Consider the following 24,792-nt stretch of genomic DNA (forward strand, 5'->3'; position numbering starts at 1 on the left):
AAGTGAACATTCTGTCTTCTGTTGAGATCATAGGACTGGAAATCAGAACTTCTATTTTTGGCACCATGGATGACAACATTTTTCCTCCCCGTGAACAAGTCATTTAACCTTTTCTTGCTTCAGTATTGCCAACATGTGAGGAGACAGGTCCATTTTTACAAGTCATCTAAAATGAATGTTAAGTTGCAAATTAGCATTTTTTAAAACCAGCCTGTTGTTATCCCTGAGTGTGATTTGCAAATACAAAAGGAAATAGAATTAGTACCACTTATAATCAAGTATATGCAAGGCAATTATCAGCTTCCTCCCTCTCTTCCTTTTTTTCCCTTCTTCCTTTCTTCTTATCTTCCTTTTTTTCTTTCGTATAAGATTTAGGGTTGGAAACTGACTACTACATCTTGTATTAATAATTTCCTTGACTTTTATGTAATCTTATGAGTACTTTTGTTTATTCCTTAAACATATTTATCTTAATTTTATGTGTTTAAAATGTTACAAAAAGATACCATGCTGATAAAATCTTCAGGGATATTCTTTTTCACTTAATATCATACTGCTAAGATAACATATTTTTTTGTGTTATATTTCACTTGTTTTGACTGCTGTGTGATATTCCATTGTGTAATGGGTACTGCGGTTTATTAACTCACTCTCCCATTGGTGAGCATTGAGTTGTTTCCAGCTTTTCACTATGATCATTGGTGCTGCTACTAACATACATGCACTTTTTAGTTAGATAACTAAGACTTCTCTTGGATATATACGTAGATGTGGAATTTCTGTATCATAAGTTTTAAAAGTATTCAACTTTAAGAGATAACGCCAGTTTTTAAACTTGGCTGATCTAATTTATACCCCAAAAAGCAATATGGAAGTTGTGTACCCACATTACCTCCAACACTTGATGTATGAGACATTTAAGCTTTTAACAATTGAATATACTAAAATGGTATCTTATTGCCGTAATTATTTGCATTTAATTGATCACTAAATTATTGAATATGCTTTCTTTTGATTTTTGGCCCTAAATATTTATTTTTCTGTGAAACATCTGTTCATGTATTTTCCTACTAGTTTGTGCTTTTATATATGTGTGTGTATATATATATTTTTAATATATTCTTATTACCATTTTTTTTTACTGGCTGTGTATGTAGTGAATATATTCTATTTTATAACTTGTCTTTAAATGTCTTACAATTGTTAATTTTTAGATATTCACAGTAATCATTTTTAAAATAATCAATGCTTTATTGGTGTCTCACCTCAAAAATAGTTCCCTACCCCAAAGTCTAGAAAATACTCAGTTATATTTTCTACTAAAAGTAAAACATTTTTTTTTTATAATATGTCCCAAATTTATCTGGAGTTGATTTTTGTATATAGTGTGAGCTGGGAGTCCAATTTTGTTTATTATCTATAAGGGTACCTATTTATTTCCAGCTCTATTAAGTAATCCATAATTTCCTCCTTGATTTGTCACATTAATATACACCAAAGACTATACACGTGGATCTGTTTCTGGGTTTTCTGATTAATTGGTCAATTTATCTCTCCGTTTATTAATTCCCTACTTACCTCATTTGGGGGAGTCCAAGGCAATGAATATTGGGGGAGGGGGGCACCGAGGCATAGTTTTAATTTTACCTAGTTGTGATCCTCGCTTTTGTTTCATTAGGAGGTTCTTGAGTGCTTACTGTGTGTGTAGAAGTAAATTAATGAAAGCAAGCCAGTCATGGATCAGTGGACAGTGATGGTATGTGCCATGAATTAAAGGTTATGATAACTCCAGTTCTGTTCTTTGCACCTGAGGTCCAAGGAGGGAAGGGAAAAAAGAAAAGAACATAGCCTAATGTTCTTAAACAGAGAATAGTTTCACATTCATGATTTGTGGGTCTCTTTCTATTTCTTTCATCAAGGTTAATTAAGGTTTTAAGTAAAGTGATCTGTCTTACTGGGCTGAAGAGAGAGAATGTCCATTTCAATCATCAGAGTAAAATTAGCACCTAGCACAGTGTCTGCCAAATAATGAGCATTTAATAAGTATTTGTTGGATGCATGAAGCAATTCGTTAAGGTGTCTCATTTTCATTAATAGGCAAACGTATATTTGATTTTCATAAGTCTTGAATTTCAAATGGGACTGAATTCATACAAACACAGACAAAACATGATAACCCCTCTAGTTCAGAGTAAGATCTTACTTACATTAAAATGCCTTTCAGCTTTGAAAGGTGACCTGTAATTAGAACCAAAATTTTTATTTACATTTAAAACTTATTTCCAGTCTTGAAAACTGACCTGTAATTAGAATCAGATTCTCAGGGTTCTTTATGTATTTGTATAAATATATGCAAATGTTGGTGTGAAGGTACAAATATGTAACATGTGGGTTATCATGTAGTAACTGTATATATATTGTGTTTGACATGAATTAAGTAATATATATAGGGTGTAAGACGAACCTTGGGAAGCACCTAGGCCTGTGTTCTTACCTTTGGGGAGTTACAAATTTCTTTATAATTCTGGTGATTATGAATCTGGTAAAATTATGCACCATTTTCCCAAGAATACATACATGTGCAAAAAAAATTTTCTTAGCTCAGGGGCTGGTAAATCCTCTGAAACTGATCCATTTAGCATCTTGATTTATGATAACCTCTTAATTTTATAGATGAGAAAATAAGTTCTGGAAAGTTTACATGGTCTTTCAAGCTAGTTAGTGTCTGAGTTAGTACAGAATCAAAGTCTCCTGAATCCTAGTCTAGTTCTGGTTCCACTTGTTACGGAGAGTGGCAAAAATAGAACATTCTGAAATGTGGAAACAATGAAACATTGTTTCTCTACTTATAGGTAATGAGCTAAAATAATTGGAAAATTGCATCATGATTCCATTTCCAGAATTCCTGTTCATATCAGTGTTCTAAGTATACCAACAGCATTATTTAAAATTTTTACTTTGAGTTCTTTCTTTGCCTCATTTAACACAAGACAATGTGTTGCATTTTAGTAATATACTGCATCATATAATTGTTATCCAAATTTCCAGAAGGCAATGTAAAACAATTAGTTACTAAGCATTGTATAATTGGCATTATATCACCAAAACAAATATGACACTTCCAGAAAATTTTAGTCCCTTATGGAAAGTTTAGGTTTTTTTTTAGAAGTATAGTTGATTTACAACATTATATTAGTTTCAGAGGCAAAACATAGTAATTTGATATTTCTATATGTTATACACCATACAAAATTATTATAAAATACTGGCTGTATTCCTTGTGCTGTACATTACATCCTTGTGACTATTTATTTTATGCCTAGTAGTTTATACCTCTTAGTCTCCTTCACCTAGATTGCCCCTCTCCTCACCCCTCTACCCTCTGGTAACTGCTAGCTTGTTTTCTGGATCTTAGAGTCTGTTCCTGTTTTAATTTAGTATTTTTAAGGCCAGGCTTTAGCAAGTATGTTTCAGGATTTATCGCAAATATCTATTCAAAGGTGCCTGCCATCCTTTTCTTAGTAAGTTAGCTCTGGAGCCAAGGAAACCATTTCAACCAGTAGCCACAACTTTAGGGAAGAGGCCTGCTCTCCTAGACAAAGAGAAAAGAAATGTGTCCCAAAACTGCCTTGTACTTCTCAAGTCCACCTGTTGGCTATACAATAAAAGACCCCAATACTTATTAAGCCTAATACTTGGAAACTTTTGAACTGCAGTGTCTCCATGCTGCTGTTTCCCATAGGTCAGCAGTAGTGCATCCCAGACTTGTCCTATTGACTAAATTTTTAGAATTCCTTTTCTGTCTATTCCCCAATTGCTAGCATCTGGAGTTGCAGTCATAGCATCCAGTCCCACCAGTTAATAGGCATGAGACAGCAGTTGTTTTTAAAGGCATCTTTCCAAGTTTCTCAGGTGCTATGGAAATACATAAGCAAATATAAAAAATAAACAAAGAACCAAGAAACAACAATAAAAACAGCATAATAAACCATTTACCTTAGAGTCACTGAGTGAGGGATTAGGGCCCAGCAGGGACATATATTCTTCCTTTCCTCCATCTTGCTTCTGGGAAGATGGATCAGGTTGCCAAGGACACCAGTGACAGGGAAATCAGGGAAGTCTGGATAGGCCACAGAAGCATCACCTTGATGACAATGGATAGATGTGTATCTTCCGTGTTAAATGCAGTAATATTTCCCTTTTTCTAAGGTCAAGAAAGGAAAGGAAAATTGGTCTCTCTGGAATACCCAATAGAAAGATTATTTCTCTTTCACTGATTCCTTTGATATGATTTTCTTTACATACCTTCCTACACAATTTTCAGGTCCTACCCACTTGGAAATATCAATAGGCATGCAGCCATACAAGGATGACAGTGCTAAAACATATCTTTCTAAAGAAAACTCAAGGCTAACTATTCTGAGAACTATAAACCCATATGGAGTCAGGGTTGGAATGTTTACTGGCTGTGTAGAGAAATTAAAGGATACTACCCACTGGAGTTTCTGATTGAAAGAATATTCTGTTAAATTTACTTGATAACCACCTGCTTAACTGAGAGAGATTTTTGACTTATTATTTTATAAAGTGAATTGTAACCATATTCTATTAAAATTTATTTGAAATCATTCAGTTTCCTCACAGATGGGCGAGCAATTACTTCTGTGTCCAGAATAGCACTTAACCAACTACTGATGCACCTTGGGAGAACTGGGATTGCTAGACATTAGCTAAGAAAATTAGACTTTCCTAAACAAGCTGTAAAATAGATCCTTCCTCGAGGTGTGACAAAGATTTGTGTCATTTATATTTCAATAAATAATATGGCCAAATAATTCGGTTGGAAGAAAATTGAAGTCTTAGAAAATTATGAAGGCACCATAATAGTGCAACAGAACTTTTCAATAATAAATATTTTAAATGTTTGAAGATAGTCCCATGAGAGGACAATAATTTATTAATTACTACAGTTGAAGAGTTTGTAATTACAAGTGTGATTCAAGTCTTTTGTTGATATTTCATGCAAAATACCTTGTCAAGCATAGGCAATTACTTAAACAATACTTAAGAAGAAGTTCATTTAGAATATTCATTTGCCTTAATTAATTGTGTCACATGATTACATCTAAGGGAGGGAGAAATTTTTAAGCTCTCCATGACTTAAGGACTGAAAGAAACAGAATCACTGAATCATACTTGACGTTCAGATTTTCATCTTAGAAAGGATAAACTTGGATAATAAGGAATTCATTTAAAACATGATTTAGTCATCATGGTATAAAAATAAAAACAAATTAAATAGACTGTTGTAATTAGGGCTTTAAAATATTTGCATTGCCAAATGCAAAGACACATTGAAGTGTCCACATATTTGAACCATGTGATTACACATATGAATTTTCCCCAATTTGAATTCATATATAATGAAAATTGGACACTGTTAGGCTATAGCTTAAAAAAAAAATCTCAGAACATTCTTCTGTCTTTAGTTAGCTAATTATAGTGATTTAATCATAAGAAAAAGAAACATTGACTGATGTGATTATATTTTATAAAATATTTGCATTCTGTAGAAAATAAAATGATATTTTCCTCTCTTTGAATTTCCAGTGATATAAAGGTTTACATTTGTTCTTTTATTATAAGATTCCAGACCATCAAATACTTATATTTAACTTTGAGAGATGTTTTACAGTGGATACTTGACTAAACTTGAGTTTATAAGCAAAAATTTCAGTTAATCATCTATCTGGCTATTTTATTTATTTAATGCCAAATGTTCACATGATTACAAATATTGATTTCTTTTGAGGAAAGCGATGTTTAACAACTGTTAGAAAAACATGTGCTTATTGAACTATATTTCAGTATATTTGGTGTTGATGTACCTATGAGCAACTAAAAAAAAGAGTAAAAGGAGAGTTTTCCTCAATTCAATGACTAATTTAAATATATAAAATTATTTAATTGGATTTAGAAGCAGTTGCATTGGAATAAAACTTGTTGACTTACTTTCCTGATAGAAAAATAACCTTTTAGAGATAGCACTTCAGATACTGCAATTCAAAATATACAATTTTATTTTAATGTAGCAAGTTATTTAGGAAATAAATTCATTATATGCTGTGCTAACTCTGAGGGCCTTTTCCTGTTTCCCACTCTTCTCCATCACCTTTCATTTCCCTTGGCCCCTAAAAATGAAGTAACCACCCATATGTTCTCTTTACCTTTTCTCCTAGCATTGCCTTTACCCTTTTGTGTCTAGCCGAGGGAAAAAGCTGAATGAGATGCATGCATCCCCCACCCCCACCACGTTCAGCTAAGATTCCTTCATTCTGTGTGTGATGTTGATTCTTTAAAAAAAAAAAAAAGAAGAAGAAGAAGTAGTAGCAGTTACTAGTTTTATGACCTCGGGGCTTAGATCATTTCTATGTGAATGTTTTTTCCATTTATAGCAGAATTTTCCATTGACCTTTCCTAAGGTGTACAAGTAGTTCTTCAGAATCCTTGTTTGCTGCTAAAAATAATACAAACATATCACATTTACAGTTTTCAAGTACAATGGTAAATTCGGCCCCAAATTAGTGAATCGGGATGTACCTGTAATAGTACAACAAAAATATTATACCTGATGCAAAGAAATGCTAATTTTCAATTTGCAGCTACTACCTGGAGGAGCACTTGGTGAAGTTCACGACTCATCTATACCTGGTCTGGCCATAGTCTAGGTTCAGTGGAAACTTGGAGAGTTTCCTCCTGCTCATAAGGCCTAGTTACAAGAGACCGTCTTCCTTTGTGGCCTCCCAGTAAGACGTAGATGACCGTGCCAAACATCGTAGGTGTTTGTGAGGATAGTTACGGTTTGGCGCACCTTCGAAAAGTTTCATCAGTCCTCTGTGCTTGCTGTGCTCCCTGCTTCTGTTTGTTTTACAGCAGCTGCTTAGCCTCCACCCTCTGCCTAGGGCTTGCCCAGTTTTTGTACATGGCATCCATTCTCATCATGGGGACTAGCAGGATTCACCTTTCTTTTTATTAAAAAGGAGAGTATATTTACAGTAGTAATTCCTCTGAACTTCTCAAGGGTACCAAGTGAGGCTGTGCACTGAACCTTTTAGGAACACCGTTCATTTCTATGGTCATCCTGAATTTGAATGTTTGTTATTACAATTTCCTGGCAGATGTCTCTGTCTTGAGGAAGCGCCAGCTTTTTCTAATAAACACAGAAGCACCAATTGTGCTAAGTATAGAACTAGATTTCTCATAACATTCTTTTGTCATTTTGTGCATTTATCACAGAGGGGCGATCCTATGTACCCTGCCATTCTAAAAGATCCCCAAATCTATTAGAATTTAGCAGAAGTTCCAGAAGTTCTTGGAGCCTTGCAACCAGCAAGTTTCCTCTCCCTGATTTAAACATCCTCATACTTTGTAACTTCCTTCGTGCAGCATGATTTCCCTTCCTTTCAGTCATCCAGTTACCTTCCTCTCCACAAAAGAACTCCAAAGTTTATGAGAAATGCTTACTGGAAATACTTGACTCTATAATTTTATATTTTGCGTGATTGGTTTGTATGCAACACTGTTACATAATTCATGTCCACTTATCCTCAGTACTCCATGGGCCACATTTAAGAGTATTCAAGTGTGACCTTCTCATAGATGGAAAAGAAGAAAATTTGCAAGAAAAAATGTTACCTAAGGGATAATTCAATTGAGTTGAGCTCTTAGTGGCGAAATAGTCATTTAAATTTCTAGCAATACATAGACTATTTTATAGCCGTCTATTTCTTAGAATCTTCCAAAACGTGTTTTTCAGTGAAATGATTCCCAACAGTTTTAAAATTAAGGATGTGTCTATTCTAATGACATCTGAGAGGTAGATGTTAAAAAATCAGAAGGGGCCAACAGACATGGTTTTCAGCCCAAACTTGTGGGAATCTTTACCAGGCTTCTCCCTTGTGCTCTGATGGAGTGCAGTGCCCTCGGCCTGAAGAGGACCCCACATGTAGCCAACTGAACAGTGTGACCAGGCAGTTTGAATTGAGTAGAAAAGGACAGACATGTCCAGGTGTCCACAGAACTCCCCCCACTGAGGAACCCTCTATTTCGGATTGAATGCTCTCTTTGTTTGTGTGTGACCAGAAAACATAGGCATCTTAAATACCAAAGTGAGTTCCCATGAGATCTTCTCTGGAGCTTTGTAGACTTCTGCTCATTTGTCTCATGAACTAAAGGACTGTTTTTTTTTCAATGAAGATTAAAATACCTTGGTTTAACTTGAATGCCAGTGTCTCCTGTCTCCACCTAAGCCAAAACTTAGGCCACCTTAACTTCACCTCACGCTCTACCTTGCAGCTTCTTGATGCCAGTTGTGTCATCATTTAGACTAGGTATCACATCCTTATCCATCTTCCTTAAGTGTCAGGTGCAGAGCAGTTGAGATGCAGTGGGTTGGTTTTTGACACTGGAAAGCAGTCTCTGCTCTAGGATTTCCTCAGGGGTGAGCTTGCTCTGCTACCTGATAGTGAGTATGGGTGATAGGAGGAGCCCCTTGTGAAACCAGCCCAGAGGCATGTCCTGACCTCCAGTGATCTTATCCTAAAGGCGGTATATTCTCACTTAGTTAATTAAAGCTGAGCAGTAAGTCTGCTGAGCAGCATAGCAGGTAGCATTTCTGGTCTGTCTTGTCAGGGTGCAGTTAAATGAGATACTAGCCACTTCTTGGTTTCTGAATTAATTAGTTCCTGGGCACTTTGACCCAGATGATACCAAGAGACAATATGCAACTGTGAAGAAAGACATCACTCCTGTCTGTTTCTTTCCTCTCTTATCAGCAGGACTAGTGTCTCTTTATCCTTGAGTAGACAACCAATGATGTGTTGGAAGAACTTTGTGAGTGATTACCTTTCTTCTGGGTACCTGGCCCCCCTTGATTACTATTACACTCTAGTGGAAGGCACCTTGAGCATTATCAGAGGGAAGAAAAGCTACCAAGGTGCAGTTAAGTTGTTAACCATCCATAATATTTTACTATGGGAGGCTTAAAATAGCTGCTTCCAGCTTTCTCTTTGCTCTGCCATCAGTGTAGTAACACTTCAAAGAAAAGTTTCTTCCTGTGGGCTATAAATCTGAAGTATACACAAATGAAAATTAAAATCAACTAATATGTTAAGTTGGCAATATAAAACACATGCAATGGAAGTTTCTTTACGCGTTTCTAGGTGTGAAGGGGATGGGTGGCAAATAGTAGCAAAGTGTAAATTGAAAAGACTTAAAATTTACTATAAAGAGACCTTACCACCAAGGAAGCAAGCTTTGAGAATCAGGTTGTTGATAACGCCTCTTAGCCCTGACGTCTTCATGATTTCTCATTTTTATGGAGCACGATGTTCATCTAAAGAGAAGAGTGTAAGAAAAAAATTCACAGAAGTTTTTCATTAAGAGAAAACCTATCCAGGTAGATGGCAGTCTCTGGAGTAGAATAGACAAAAGGAATAGAGCAGATACTCCAGGTTTCCTATCAAACAACTTCCCTTACATCTCTCTAACTAGCAGAAATACGATTTCATTCAGGTGCTACACCCCCTACCTCTTCAGCCCTGCCCCGTCGTGACTCAGGGAAGGGTGACCCTAGACTAAGCTAGAAGGGTAAATCAGATGGCTTTAATGTAAGGCAGGTATCATGTATCATTCCTCTTGTGAGTAATTGGGTTAGCAGGTTGGGGAAGTCACCCTAATGTAGCCAATGCGGCATAGGTTGAAGTCCAATAACGAGTTTCTGAGAAAGATATCAATGCTATTAAAAAGAGACATCAAAACAGTTAATTCCCCCATTTCTACTGGATGTTATCCTGTCTGGATATACTATTTGAAACTATAAGAGCCATCCAAGGACTACGAAGAGAACAAGCCTTCAAAGACAAAGCTGACATTCTGAGCGTCCCAGGGGAGTGAAAACCTGGTCCTTGATGACACAATGAAATCTCTGAACCAGCTGTCTAGATTTGCCTTACCTTTTGAGCCAATGGTTACCAAACATGGCTACACATAAGAATTAACTAGAGAGCTTTTAAAAATCCTAATACCCAGCTCTCACTCCACTGCAGTCTGATCAGAATGTTGGGTAGGAGTTAGACATCAGTATATTTTAAGGATCCCCAGGTGATTCTATTGTGTAGCACCATTTGGGAACCATCTGGTTTGAGTCATTTTGAATGACACCTTTTGTTATTTCCGTCTGAGTGCTCCTTAGCTCAAACAACAGAATTTAAATTAAAAAAAAAAATTGAAACCAAATACATTATTTGTATTAATTACTACACTGGATTAAGAAAAACAGAAATATTAGTAAGAAAAATATAACAAAGTAAGAAAAATGCTTAACAGTTTTTAAAGGGAGCTCTAAGTCAGTTACTTAGCAATCTAATTGAACTATATTCAAATGTAATCAAGTACCTACTACTCTTGATAAGTAGTCTTACTGATTATTTCCCTTTGTAAAGCTTTGTATCTATTTAATAACCTGAAGTTTAATTTATGTAAAATAATTAAAAGTGAAAGAATCCTTTCATCTTCATTAAATTTGGTCTTTGAAAAATATGCATACATAACAGAAACAAATACTGGCTTTTATTATAAATAATTTCAAGAAAGGAAGATTTATTATCCTTGTCAACTGTTACAAATCCCCCTACCCCCAACTTGCCCCCACACACACATACTTTTTTTTTTAGCCACTGTTGAACTAGTTTAAGGCGTTTTGATAGCTTACCTACTTGCCTGGTCCATGATTATCACATTATTTAATTTAGGAAACCATCTAAGAAATGGTCCATAGTGACTTATGTTCCACATGGAGAGAGACACAGACAACAATCCTAAGCTCACGTTGAAACATGGCAACAATTCTGTGGCTGAACCACTTTACAGAAGAAACATTTTCCACTCTCTGGAAGGCTGCCCTTCCTCTTGAGGAGGGCAACTTCTTGTCATCCACCTCATCAGGGTGGAGATCACAGTGCAGTAACTCTTCAGTTCATTTCTGTGTCTAAGAGACAGAGAGGACAGCGACCTGTTTCTCTCCTCACACTTTCATAACACACTATGCAGTGTATTCAGAATCTTGCTGAGAATCTCTGTGTCACCTTGCTGTGCAAGAATAGATATTTTTGGTACTCTCCATCCTGACTGCTTGTGATTGTACTACATCATGATCTAATATGACAGCTGCCAGAGGAAACTTCCAGCCTCTTCGATGATGTTCTTAATACCACACAGCCATCATTGCTCCATTCTTCTTCTCCATCGCTCAGTCACTGGACTGGGGTTTTCATCTCCTACTTTGTCTTCAAGTAGGGTAATAAAAACTGGATAGATATTATGCAATATGTAGTCATCTCTAGTCTCATTAGATTGCAGGATAGGCCACTCAGTTTAAAAGACAAGCCTGACAAATTGGCAGATAAATGGACTTTTCGTTTCATTGGTTATATCAATGTAGAATTTCTTTAATTTTATAATTTGCTTAACAAATGAGTGACTATCCAATCTTATTCTTTAAGTAAGGACTTTTAAAAATACACATTTACATAGGCAGTAAGAAACTAAAGAGGACACTGTAGACTTTGAAACAGGCATGGAATGAGAAGGTTGTTTTTCTTTAATGCTGGGTTATATTGATAATTATCTCTGATAAAAATGAATGGGCACTGTGACAGGAATAATCGGTGGCTGAGAGAAAGAGATTCTTTGCATCAGTCTGAACTGATGGCGCTTCACCTGATTGAGGGTACCTTGTAAGGAAGCACTTTAACCTAATTAAAACTTTCTGAGCTTTTTTCCCCTCTTTCAAAACTAAGATTTTTATACGATTTAATTTGAAGGATACTGAAATACAAAGGCATATTTTTGTCATGCCTAAGGACAGGTTAATAATGCATTCAGATTCAAATCATCTTCCACATTGATAAAACTGACCTACTTCTTCTTTCTGAAAGAAAAAATCTTATGAAATATTTCCACATAAAAATGTTGCATTTTGGTGTCTTTCTTTCTACATTCTATAATTAAACCTGGCACATCACCCCAAAAGTTAAATGAAGTTTAGTTCATTTTCAGGTCTGGGCTTTTTAATGAGTTAGCATCTCTGCTGCCTGAGACAAGTGACAGTCACTGCTTTGCATGCCAGAGAATTTTTCTGACAGTAGTGATAATGATGCAGATGTTTTTCTATATGGGAATCTTCCAACATTATCCCTAATGAAAACACATGCCTACTTCCTGGCAAATTAAAAAAAAATCATTTTTCAAAACAACGTAATTCAAATGCCTTCATTGTAAGATGGCAAATGTAAACAGTCCATTATTTTCTTCATATTGTTTTTGCTGTGTTCCGTTGTAGCAATAAATTGATTTTTTTTAAACTTTTCTTTCTGGTCTTGATATGGAAGCAACTTTTACAAAATTTTATATGGATTCCAAGTGGAATGGGGATATTTAGAGCAGTAAAGTAATAATTAGAGCACAGAGGTTAAGCCTTGTGAATTGGCTCTTGAAACTGATTTGCCATGACGTCTTGAACCTTATGTTTACGTAGGCTCATTTGGCTTCAAAAAGAAAGAAATACAGTTGCTCTAAGTGTTATGTTCTTTAACTTATGAGTGTAACTTTGTCATTAGAGATTTACAGAGAAGGAAATAATGAAAGATCTGTGTCAATAATGTTAAACAAATCTTTTTAAAAGTAAGGTATAATTGACATAATTTAACATCTTTTTATTTAAAAATGTGAAATTTTGTGAAAATGCAGCTGAGATTTTTCTAAACTGAACTCTAGATACATTTTGGGTTTAAGTGAATGTTTGCTGCTGCCCTTTCTTCAAAGGAACACTTTTAATGTGTTCCAAAAAAAAAAAAAGCCCTCCATCAGTTAGCTTTAAAAAAAAGAATTTCTAGCTCAATGCACAAGAGATATCCTTACCCTATTTTTTAAAAAATTTATTGTATTGTATTAAGATAATAAGACATATATCATCTTAACAAATTTTAGGTGTGCAACACACTTAACTGTAGGCACAATGTTGTACAACAGAACTCTAGAATTTATTCATCTTGCTTAATTGAAATTTTATACCCATTGTTTAGTTATTCCCCATTTTTCCATTCCCCCATCCTTGGCAACCACCTTTCCACTCATTAATTCTGTGAATTTGATTATTTTAAATACCTGTTATAAGTGAAATTATGCAGTATTCGTCATTCTGTCACTAGCTTATTTCGCTTAGCATGAAAAAAAAAAAGACAAGTGCTGGTAAGGATATAGAGAAACTGGAACCCTTACACACTGCTGGTGGGCTGGTGGGAATGCAAAATGGTGCACCTGCTATGGAAACAGTATAGTTTTCTCAAAAAATTAGAACTCTCATATGATCCAGCAGCTCTGCTTCTGGGTATTTATCCAAAAGAATTGAAATTATGATCTTGGAGTGATATTAACACTATTCTTAAGCATCGTGCATGCCCTGAAAGTCATGACAGTCTTATTACTGAGCCTCACCACAAGCCTGACGCACACCACCAGATGAGGTACAGAATGTGGTGAGGACTGGAGATGTCTACTGTACCCATATCTTGGTCATAAAAAGTAGTGTTTTAAATTTATTTGTCTTTGTTAGGAGGACTACGTCAAAATGCCACATCAGATGGACCTCATCAAATAAGTCATTTTATGACTTATTTACCGCCAGAGGGGTTCCTTCAAAAACTAAAAATAAGAGTTACCACATGATCCAGCAGTCCCGCTCCTGGGCATATATCTGGGAAAGACAAAAACTCTAATTGGAAAAGATACATGCACCCCAGTGTTCATAGCAGCACTATTTACGATAGCCAAGACATGAAAACAACCTAAACATCCATCAACAGATGAATGAATAAAGAAGTTGTTAGTTATTTGGGGGTGATGTGATAGTCATTGGGACATATAAGTGAATAACTCATCAGAATGAAATGGGAAGGGACCTGAGCAATCTGAATAATTCAGGGCAGGTAAAATCTGTCATTAGTTGCAGCTTGGTTAAGTTTCTGTGCACCTATAGGTGGGTGCTGTCTGGTGTTCCTAAGGGCAAGAAGACTGTGATATACCTTTCAGAGAGAATGCTTTGGTGGATTAACTTTGTTCAAGCCTGAGTTATAGTGATGTTGGCCTTGAGTCCTGGGTTTATGGTCAACAATATGTATTACATAAGGTGTTTTTAAACACAGACACACATAAAACAAACTAATAAGTTGATCCATTGATGGAACTGTTGTAACCAGAGGTTTGCAGGAACCTAATTCTGAATTTTCCATAGAAGCAGTGGTTCAATATTTGCTGATTCAATGTTTGCAGAAACTTTATAGGCCGTAACTGGTGCAACAAACACGAATCAGTAGTAGTGTTCATTTTCAATGTAGTCAATTCAAGAAAAGCGATCAGGCCTATGAATGCAGTTAAATAATATAAAGGACCATAATTCATAGTTTTTCAGGATACCTAGACATTGTAAAATACAGTGAAACTATTTTTTTTATAGATTTCACAGAGATTACCAAAATGTGCCTCACATAGGATTAGTATAAACTGAGGGTTTTGGTCATAGCTGAGACAGTTATAACTTCTGCCATTTGATAACTTCTTTGGAAAAGGACCAAATCTGCTTCTCTATTTGGAAGATCTGCTTTGAAGGCTGCAAAACCACTATCTAAAAAAGTCTTTAAATGGTGAAGTTAGCACATGTTTTAAAAACACTTCCTAAATAGTAGGAGGAACTATGGAACATTTGAAAAATTTAAGTAATAATGCAGTCATTTTGTATTTAAAACCCAGACCAGAAGTCAGGGTTTTTTTTTTTTAACTCATTTTCCAACATGTATCTGAAACCTATTCCACTCTGAAGCTTCATTTTGTAAACAGTCATTCTAATTTCAGAAATACCTGTTTTAGTAATTTTCACATTTAATTGTTAGAGAAAAATCTACCTTATAGGAAGAATTGCTTCCTGTAGTTAAGTGTAAAAAAACTTTGTTTGTCTACACCACATAAATTGGTAGAAAACTAGATAGGGAATTACTTGAACTATAACTTGTTAATATCTTCTCTTTTTACTGAACTGTCATTAACTCAGTTTTAACTGTCAACTTTTAAGTAGTCAAAATGGAAAGCAAAAAAGCAAAGTAAAACAAAATAATTAGTAGATATAAAAATAAGTCCACACAGTCTGATTTCAATTTTTTTTTTTTGCTTTAGGAATGAAATTCTGTGGTTTAAAAATCATTGCTTATCTCCAATAGGATTTTTTAACCACATTTTCTTAGGAAATCAGGACCCACTCTTGAACATGTCTGTGCCACCAGGATTCTGATGGATAATGCTTATATATACAGTCTTTTTGTGTTTTAATGATGTGGCTCTGACCTAATTGGTAAAATACTGAGTTAAGTTTTATGGTATATACTTTAATGCTCAAGAGTTAAAGAAAATCAGAATGAGTCTAATGGGAATTTGGCAGTGAGCATCCTGAAATTGATCAGGAAATAATTATAAGTAGTCTGTTTCTCTTTTATATCGACCCTATCCCATTTCTTCCATTTTTTTTAACAGACTTCTAGTTACCAGTAACTAGTCTACCTGAACATAAGGGAGAAGAGGTAAAAATAGTCAAGTGTGAATCATAAAAGTGACAGTGAAAAGGGTAACTGGTATAATATATACAGTCTTTCACATGGACAGGTGATAAGATCAATACTTAGAGCACCTTTCATTTTTCAATCTTTTCATAAATACACTTGGCACATTTATAAGATTAAATGTGCTGGCACCATTAAAATAATGTAGAAGAGTGTTTAATACATGGGGAGAATAGTCCCAATATTTTAAGTGAAAGTTCAGATTATAAAAGGTATGTTTTGACTGAATTGATATTTATTTCTTAAAAATCAATATCAGACTAGAAATAAATCTCCCAAAATGTGAACAGTGGTCATATCCTGGTATGGAATTACAGATGATTTTAATTTCTTGCTTGTACAGTTCTCTATTGTACAAATGTTCTATAGTGTATATCAATTACTTGTTCTGTCAATTCACTTTTGAAAAATTTAATTCTTTGTGTTCCCTTTCTCCTGAATATATTTTATTTAAAAAGGAGTACATATGAGTTATTTAAATTAAAAAAAAAAAGATGCCTTAGCTGTATAGGTTAAATATAAAACTAAGGCTCAGCCTATAAATTACATAAATATATGTTGGAACCCCTCAAGATCCTTATATCTTCTCTCTCTAAATTTCTCCCAGAGGGTAACATATAAACAAATGACTTCATTTGCCAACTAAATAGATAACTCACAAATCATATCTTACAACGTATATTCTTCTCTGATCTTCAGACGTACATGTCTAGCTGTCTACTGAACATCTCTTGGAGATCACACAGTGACTCAAACATTGTCCAAAGTCAAATTCATTATTCTGCATCCCTGCCCATGTCACAAGACTAAGCTTCTTTTCATCTTTTCGCACTCAGAGGCCACCACCACCACATTCTGTTCCATTTACTCCTTAATCATATTCACGATTCCATTAGAAATTATATCCAACATCTCTTGCCTGTCAAACAATATTGAACTATATTGAACAATATTGTTTATTACTATTAGTCTCCTTTTCAACTATAACCCATTGATTGTGTCCCAAATATTGCATGGGACATACTTAAACTAGAAACTAATTCAGTGTTTATCTGAGATGCCAGTCTAACGGAGCCTCTTGTATTTTTACTGCTACTTCTGGCAACTTTATTATTAGCCATAATTTTAATTCAGTCAACTGGATAATTAGGTTTGTTCTTATTAACTGAGTTGAATCTTTTCTTTAGTGTTCATTTAACTAGCTGATATGATTCATATGACATTGACAATATATACCAACTGATCCAAAATGGTTAGTTTATTTTCCTGATAAATACCTTTTTAAGAAGGAGAAATTGATTTTACAACACTTGCAAATTTTTAAGTACACTGGTAAATTTCAACCCTGCTAATAAGCCAATATCCTGGAATTTGGAGTTCCTTCATGAGATTTCACATTGTCTTAATCCAGTCAGAAAAAGAGACAGATTTTAATCCCCAAACCTTGTTTGAATTTTACCCCAAATAAGCAAATAGAGATAATCCAGCTCTTTTGAATGGTGCTATACTACTTGGAAATGACATCTTCCCAAAATTTTGCTCAGGCGTTTCCTGTTACAGGGGACTCTGGCTGTGTAACAAGGACAGAACAGGAACAGCTGCCTTAAGGGAATTCTTTTTTAGACAACCATAGGAAAGAGATTTCCCCCTGGTGGCTTGGCCACCTGCCATGGGGACCCTGTGGAAATACTCTCTTATTTGTGACCTCATCTTTTCCCTTGCAGTCATTAAACAATTTGTACAAAGTATTTAATTTGTACTACCTTATGAAAGCTATGTGTGTTAAGAACCCACTAGGAAATATAAGCCAATTATAAAAATAAGAGAAATTAATGGTTAACGGCACAGTTTTAAAAATTATAGTCATCCTTCAGTTTTATAGTTTCACAAATGATAGTTCTGCTTTTATATAACAGAATAATTATAATTAGTGGTGAAACTGTAAAACTGAACAAAGTATTTTCTGTTCCCTTTGGAAAATAAGGTATATGTCAGACTCATTTTAATTCACTTAAAACAGGTGATATAACAAATGATGAAGTCTGGAAACTTCGTAATTGATGGAGATTTTGAAGACTGTGATATGTAGCATATCAATAGTCCTGATGCCTCCCTGCTGAGTTCCTACAGAACTGGAAAAAAAAAAAAAAAGGCTGTGCCCTTTACTGTCAGTCATGAAGGGGCATTTAATCCTCATTGGCAAGTGATCCCAGAATACTCTCCTTGAGGGGCCTCTCATCCCTCCCACATCATTTGGGAAGTAGTGCTGGAGAACTTTCTTAATGTGCCCTTCTCATTAGCTCAGGAACAACATTTTAAAAAATGTCCCCATTCCTTTGTAACTTGGCTAGGCAGATGGGTAGATATTTAAAGGCATCAAATTGTCCAAACTATTCCTCACATCCAAGCACTGGTGTTCACTTTCAATTGGAGACTGTATTTTTTTTTTTCATTCTAGTAGTACCATTTTCATAAATTCACTTTAAGACACGAGTTAGGTCACAAATTCACCATTTCAATTCAGCTTTTTTTTTTTTTTTACTGCTTAATGTCCTTTACATTAAGTCATAAATGGCATGCATCACATTGCAACGGTAGGTGTGAGTCATGGAGTTGAGCTTGGAAATACATGTATGGGCTGTGAGAGGTAGACTTACGGTTTTAGTGCTGTTAAGATGGTATCATAGCCACTGGTCCTGGAGTACTCAGATCTTTTGCATTCCATCCTTCTTGTCAGGGAGTTACCCACCAAGGAAGCAAGGTGAAAGGCTCATAGCCAAATAGGAAACTAATAGTCACTTTGTTATTAGCGTGGAAAACACCCAAATCCTCTCTAGCACAGCTCTTTCTGGTGAAATACGGATTGGAGAATGAAATTTGGGCCAGATGTCTTAAGTGAACCCTGATTTTCCTCCAGTCTGAATCTGAGACATCAGGTTTGGTTTAAAAAGGTAGAATAAAAAAAACAAGAGGATCAGCTACATCTTCTGCAAGCAGGCAGCCCCTGCCTGAGTTCTTTTGACATGGGTGCAGAAAGAGGAGAAGACGTGTCTCATGGCTTCTAAACTTTTAGAGATGCTATTAGTAATCCTTGTAAAACTGAGGCCCGTATAGTTCCTGGGTGCTGACCAATCACGTGAGCAGATGGGCTTCCTTCCCTGGGGATGTTGAGACCATGTGTAAGCAGGTGTGCAGAGGCTAACATGAGAAAGGTAGGGCAAGAAGTGTTTAGTCCCAAGATGCCACATTTGTTTTCAGTCTTCAAATTCAGTGCTTTCTTGTTTTTGTTTTTGACTGTAAGTAATGCCATCTTACTGATGGCCTGGTTGTCAGATACATCTTGTTAGGAGACATTTGAGGTTGAGGCCGATTTTATTTCTTGAAGACAGTAGTTATATTGTCACAGTTGTCACTGAAACCATGGAGGAATGCTTCCTGTTCAAGTCCATGGTCCATTTCTGAAAGGAATATCAGTCACCATATTGATTCCATCAGTGATACCATCAAATGTCTGCTTTAATGATTGAACCCTCCTTTCTAAATCATTTCAAACTGATAGGGATGGTCTTTTCTCTGTCAATATTTTTCTTGTCCAGTGGGTGGCATGTTTTCATCAAAGCTGATGGCCATAGAGAGATGTAAAAAAAAAAAAATCATTACTCAAGACATTTTATTCTTGGATTTTCACAGGATTGATTTGACCCTTAATGATCTTACTGTAGCAGACATGACTTGTAGCCAGTGTATGCCATTTTCTTTTCTTTTCTTTTCTTTTTTTCAAAAGATGGTTGGTTCTAGACATTAAATTTCATACCCTAAATTTTGTTTTTCAATAGGAATTGTAATGTTGCAATTTTAAACAAAATGTCTCCACAGTTCGAAAAGCATATGGAAACTATATAGATACATGGATGGCTATGCCTTTAAATGCATAAAATGTATTTATGGGTGCCATTTTTCCAAAATGGAAGAAGAAATTCAGGGTAAAAATTAGATATTTTGGGACTATCCCTTCTGTAATAGATGAGCCAATTTTCAATTGCTCTGAAATTATTTCTACAAACCCTCCTAAAATAAGTGGACCATGTATTTGGTGACGTAAGCTCTATTTCTGTTTTATTCTTGTCATATCGAGTACAGTATGCACATTCACATCAGGGCTCTTGATTTTTGCACGCATGGACTCCACTAAATGCAGCTAAATTTAGAACCACAAATTTATTTTAGATCCTCCCTTGGTTGAAATGTTGTTTCAGACAAACTGCCTAGTTTTTATTACATTACAATAAATACATTGTGGCTTAATATTGTGAATGTGGTCCAGCTTCCCAGGTGGCCTATAATTATAAAAGGATATGAAGGGGCTCAACTGTCACTTTTAATGTTATAAAAATATTTAAATATTGTAAACTCAGATTCCACAGCAAATAGCTTTTCTTTATTCACCTCTTATCTGAGTTTCCAAATCTGAAAAATCCATAAATTCATTTAAAAATTATAGGTAGCTATAGTTAAATATCAATCTTAATACATTTTTTTCTTTTTGAAAAAAAGTACATTCTTGCTTGCTTTTTAATGAAAACCATACATTTAACAAGCTTTAAGAACATTATAATGTGGTAGGATTTGGACTGTGCAATTTTCCCATTTGGACTTTGTTTCTCATTCATTTGCTCCAATAATTCTGATCATATGTCTTTCTACTTTTTTTCCTCTTGAGGTAACTTGGTCTAAAGTCGTTTTCTTTTTCACAATGTTATTGAAAGATTTCTTTTTTCCAGTCACTGATATAGAGGAGTTTATTTAACCTGATTATAATTCTACTGACATTTTAGAGGCTAGCCTATCCATAATGAGAAACTGGAGCATCTTATGTTTGAAAGATGTTACTGTCCATTAAAATACATATCTTGCTTTCCACATATATAAACTTTGAGGAATGGGGGCTAATGTCATCTTTTTATTATTTTAAATACTTTTCTTAAATATATGTAGGTCTTTATGTTTCAAAGTCTTTAGTTTCCAAAATCACGTTTAAGTTTCCAAATATTTTTATCTCTTAAAAAATACCCAAAATACCCTCTGCTGTTTTAAAAGTCAGGTTTATTGAAATGTAATTACTATGGAGCAATATTTTCTCTTCTCAGTGTACAGTTTTAAGAGTTTTAATAATCCCACGCAAACATGTTAACTGTAACTATAATAAAAATGTATAGAACAGTTCCAACACTCCCTCAGATTTTCTTATGCCTGGTAGTCAATTCATCCCCACCCCCAGCTTCTGGCAACCTTTGATCTGTTTTATGTCCTTACGATTTTGCCTTATCCTGGGTTTCACATAAATGAAATCATCACAGAGTCTGGCTTTTTCTCACTTAGCAACATGCATTTTAGGTTCGTCTACACTGTTGCACGTGTGAGTAGTTTGTTCCTTTTTATTGCCTAGTAGTATTCCATGGTTTGGATGTGCTTCCATTTGAGTATTCATTCACAGTTGAGGGCTATTGAATTGTTTCCAGTTTGTGGCAATTATGAATAAAGTGTGTTTGCATCCCCTTTTTATATGAATATACATTTTTATTTATTTTGGAGACATAGCTAAATATAGATAAGTGACTCAGTGTAAGTTTATATTTGTAGAAAACTATCATTTTTTCTCAAGTAGATATGCCATTTTCCATTTCCACCAGCAATATATATGAGTTCTAGTTGTTCAACATTCTTGTTCATACTAGCTATTGTCAGTATGTTAAAAAAATCTAGACATTCTAATAAATGTATACATATTCTTATGGTTTTTAATTTGAATTTCTTAGTGACTTGATGTTGATTATCTTTTCATATTTGTTACCCATATATCTTCCCTGATTATATGCCTGGTCAAATACTTCATCTAATTTTTAATTTTTAATTTGAATTTAATTAATTTATCTTGTTACTGACTTTTGAGGGCACTTTATATATTATGGATATGGGGCAATTATCAGCTATATGGTTTGCAAACATTTTCTCTCGGTCAGCTTGTATTTTCATGTTCCTAGTAGTGCCCTAACAAAGAGTTAGTTTCTGTATCTCTCTTTAAAAAAAAAAAAATACGACTTTAGTCTGTCCTCTCTTAGTTTCTATACCTTCATATTAACAAATTTACTCTGATTTCTAATGAACAAATTATAATACAATTTTTGGAATCAGAAGAGGCTAGAAGGAAACAGACTCTAGAGATAGTATACCTCTGTATAACATTTGCTTGAATAATATGGCAATGAGGTATTATTTTGGCTGTAAGTAGCAGAAAATCCAACTTCAGTGGCTTAAACAAATAAGACTATTTTTCTTCATTACAGTAAGTTGAGAGATAGGCAGCTGCTTTCGGGGATTCAGGAGCTCCATGTGATCAGAGCTGATGTCTATGTGTTCCCTTGGCCTTTCTCTTGCAGTGAAAGGTTGCTGCTACAGTTGATAATATCCACACTCAGAACAGGAAATAGAGGAGGGAAAAGGACAGGACTTGTAGCAAGACAGCAACACTTTCCCAGAAGCCTCTCATCCACTTCTTGTTGAATTCTCACTGGACAGAACTGGGTCACGTGGCCAGGCATTGCTGGGAGGAAGGAGCTGAAAATGGGGATTGGTTAAGGTGAGCCTACCCAGTGTCTGCCTAACACAGCAGTTTAAAAATAACATCAAAATACAAAAGTAAGTAAAACTATGTGCAAAAGCAGAAGACAGAACAGTCAGAACCTAGCTTTGAACTCAATTATTTCCACACTTACTGGCCAAGCAACCAAATTCTAAAGGCATCATTCTATCCAAATCTTAAGCATGCATATAGTAGTAATAAAGAAATATAGCAGCTGTTATAGTAAAAGTATAAGAATAATGAGTTACGGCTCATGAAGCCAATACTTTATCTTCTTTGGCTGACTCTTGAAGATAGGGTTTTACATATTTGAGAAATAGAATGTACAGAGAGTAGGTCCTTTAAAGTCACAGAGAAAAGGGACTAAGGACAGGAAATTCATGATACAGATTTGTCATCTTTTTCCTGCCTCTCTGTACCAATCATGGTTTTCAAGAACCAGAAGAATGGTTCAAGGTAAGTTTATATTGTGATATTATCTATAGTCTGTGATAAATGAAAGCCCAGGGCAAATATCCTCTTGCCCTAGGATTTTAGCTGTTTGTCTGAACTCTTGTCTCTTGTAAACTTTGTAAGCAAGAGAAGCTTTTAGTACTTTTGCACTTGTTATTTTCTGAGTGACAAAATTTCCATTCAGAAAAAGTAGTCTATCTGCTCTTAATATAAAGAAAAGTAAAATTTAAATTATTCATTCAAAATACTTTAAAATAGCCTTTCTTAAGGAACATTAATGTAAATCAAAGTTTTAGAACAACCATTTCCCCCCCATATTTTGGCCCAGGTGCCTAACATACTGACTAAATAGCTTCAGAATTAATATTAGCTGAATGAATGAGTGACTTAGTCTTTTTGAGCCAACTCACTACAATTCCATTGCCTTTATTGAAATGATCTACATTTGTAAATTTTCCATAGCTTGGAATATTCAAGTTCTAAATATTCATAATGCTATTGGGTTTGTGGGATTTATTCAAGTTTAGAAAATTACTGATGATAAAATGTAAGCTAAAACTCTGTACAAAAATTTTTATAAATTATTTGACTTTCACTAGGAATTAAACCCATTGTACCCAATAGGATGTGTTTAGAAATGCTGTAGCTGAAGTTTGCCCAACATTTGGGGACCCAAAAGGTTCAGAAGACTATAAGCTCCAGCCATTGTCCCTTGCAGAAGCTTGTACAACCATTTTCTTTTTCCCTTTAGGAAATTTCTCAGGGTATCTAGAGTATCTGGTAAAATACTTCAGCTTTCCCATACAACCTTCTTCAAAATTTTCAAGGACTTTTACAATTGTCCTTGAAAAGTTAGATAGGCAGGGGTAGGTTTTGTCCCTTAGGAAATAAAGGGGTAAGAAATGTTCATACAATGGCACAGATAATGGAAATAGAATTGATATCGCCAAGCTTTGAGTTGACCCTATACTAGACCATGAACTTTTTAGCCCACTTTTAAAAACCAACTAATCAGAATCTATTGTACTTTATAGGAAAAAAGACTGGCAATAATAGTGGTCTTATTTCACTTAATCTTAATATGTTATAATCATAAAAGAGGATTCAAATGCTATTTTACTTTCACTTGGAGCGACGCATTTGTTGGTTTCAGAATTGTACATTTGTAGCCACCACTTGTATAACGGTAAACACCATGTAAACCCCAGAAACCTTTATTCTAAATATAAATACTTGTGACATCTGCCCATCGGCACATCTGTTTCAACACATCCTGCCAAAATAGTCGTCATCTGATGTTGTCTCAATATAAGAAAACCTGATGTGGTTAAAAGAGGAAAGATTTTGGAGGCAATTAGATATGAATCTCTGTACCAAACTGGCCACTAAGTAGCTGTGCAATTATGAGCATGTTACCATCTCCATGGCTGTTTTCTTGTGTATAAGAATACCTGAATCAAAGTTGTGAGAATTTAGTGAACTCATAAATATAAAATGCTTATTAGCATTACACTTGGCCTATAGTAAGTCCTCATTAAATACACACCAGAATCATGATAACTGACACCAAAAATTATTCATTGAGTGTTTACAAGACCTGTCAACTCAGTTCTGTACAGGTGTTGTTTTACAGTTCACTAATTATTACACACGAGAAGTAAACATTTGGCTTGATCTGTGAGTTCAGGGTTCCACAATCTCAATACCATTGACAGTTTGGCAGATAATTCATTATTGTGGAGGGCTACCCTGAGCATTGTAGGATGTTTAGCAGTATCCCAGGCCTCTACATGCCAGTAGCACCATCCCTCTTCTGACTTGTGACAACCCAGAAAGTCTCGAGACATTGCCAAATGTCTTGGATCAGGGGTACAAAATCACCCCTGGTTGAGAACTACAGTCCTTGATCAGTTCTTTCTAAAAGTGTTCACAGACTGCTAGCCCTGGGAGAGTCTTCCCCAAAGATTCCAGGGT

General features: G+C 35.1%; 1 protein-coding gene across 11 annotated transcripts in view; it reads left to right on the plus strand.

Moving 5' to 3' along the window:
- LIN7A (lin-7 homolog A, crumbs cell polarity complex component) overlaps window positions 1-24,792 on the plus strand; it is a 207,073-nt gene that overhangs the window by 138,968 nt on the left and 43,313 nt on the right. For 4 of the 11 annotated variants that reach the window (XM_072973342.1, XM_072973341.1, XM_072973343.1 and 1 more), the window contains one exon: window positions 1,679-1,756. The exons of 5 other annotated variants lie outside the window; for them this stretch is intronic. In XM_072973342.1, the coding sequence (XP_072829443.1) occupies window positions 1,736-1,756 (21 nt within the window). In that variant the 5' untranslated portion in view covers window positions 1,679-1,735. Of the gene's footprint in view, window positions 1-1,678; window positions 1,757-14,737; window positions 14,760-22,269; window positions 22,363-24,792 lie in introns of those variants that run through there. 2 more of the 11 variants (XM_072973344.1, XM_072973346.1) reach the window with 2 other exon arrangements.

The sequence above is a fragment of the Vicugna pacos genome, chromosome 12, assembly GCF_048564905.1.
Source record: "Vicugna pacos chromosome 12, VicPac4, whole genome shotgun sequence".
In the NCBI taxonomy this organism is placed as follows: Eukaryota; Metazoa; Chordata; class Mammalia; order Artiodactyla; family Camelidae; genus Vicugna; species Vicugna pacos.